The 1,145-nt window shown below is 32.9% G+C and overlaps 1 protein-coding gene across 1 annotated transcript in view; it reads left to right on the top strand.

The window, feature by feature from the left end:
• The window catches only part of LOC119586643 (leucine carboxyl methyltransferase 1-like), a 23,933-nt gene extending 22,957 nt beyond the window's left edge, over window positions 1-976 (top strand). The window contains exon 6 of the mRNA XM_037935384.1: window positions 275-976. Coding sequence (XP_037791312.1) covers window positions 275-470 — 196 coding nt within the window. The 3' untranslated portion in view covers window positions 471-976. The remainder of the gene's footprint in view (window positions 1-274) is intronic.
• Window positions 977-1,145: the final 169 nt, after the last annotated feature.

Below are 1,145 nucleotides of genomic sequence, written 5' to 3'. Positions count from 1 at the left end.
CAATAGTGATAGGACAGTGCCTCTATGTATACACACTCCTTAGTGGCAGTGACTGAACTGAGATTTTTCTATCAAGAAAGATTGTGATTAATTTTTTAGTTTAAGATTATAACTACTTTTGGAATGATAAGGAGAATAATTTTAAAAATGAATTAAACCAAAGGTTTAATGCTGATGAAATGAAGAGGAGTGTATACAAATGAGACTGTATATGTCAATTTTTTGGTACTTAATAATGATAAATTGGTATAGTCCATTCTATTTATTTTTCTAGATTTCTTGAAGTTGGATGGGCTGGAGCAGATTCATACGACATGATCAACATATGGGCACGACTCCCTCCTGAGGAAATAGCTCGTGTAATGCAGATTGAGTTGCTAGATGAACAGGAACTTCTTCAGCAACTGTTCACACATTATGCCATCACCACTGCCTGGACTGACCACCGATGGTCAGACATTCAGCTGTAGTTTTTACTGATAATTCACTATTCCTAAAAGATATTAGGAAACAAGCTGTTATGGTAAAGGTGTAATATATCAATTAGGTCTCCAAATAAGCATAACCAGACTAGCTCTGAATATCCATTCTAGTAACACCAAGAAATTATTTCAGTTAGAAAACAGTTATGGTATTGCTATAAATAGAAGTTCTGACTAAGGACCAGGACTTTTCCCGCAAATATTATCATGTCAAAAACCAAGCTTTAGACCTCAGAGGTTAGTTATCAATCAAAAAGAAATCTGGGCATTATGGTGATATAATTAGATTAAATAAACTGAATTGTTCTTGAAATTTAATCCTGTTGCTGCTCAACTGGACTGATAAGGTGTGCATATATATACCCTTTGTTATAAGATGAGAATAACTGATATTGTATGATTAGGTTCATTACAGATGATTAGTAAATAATCTAGACTGCTAACATAATATGTAGAAAATAATAATAAAGCTTAAGCACTATATGCATACCAGCTAATGTGTTTAGTAGTAAAATAGTTAATGAGAACCTAACAGAATATCTCATTCAGTTAGACTTCGAGATATAAACTTCATTTAAGCTGCGGCTCTTTCTCTGACAGAGTTTCAGTATTAGTTGAAAAATTCATTATTAGCAGCAATAGCAACAAACATTCTTGTTACAT

Source organism: Penaeus monodon, chromosome 21, assembly GCF_015228065.2.
Source record: "Penaeus monodon isolate SGIC_2016 chromosome 21, NSTDA_Pmon_1, whole genome shotgun sequence".
Classification (NCBI taxonomy): Eukaryota; Metazoa; Arthropoda; class Malacostraca; order Decapoda; family Penaeidae; genus Penaeus; species Penaeus monodon.
This window is presented reverse-complemented; position numbering and strand designations above follow the sequence as displayed.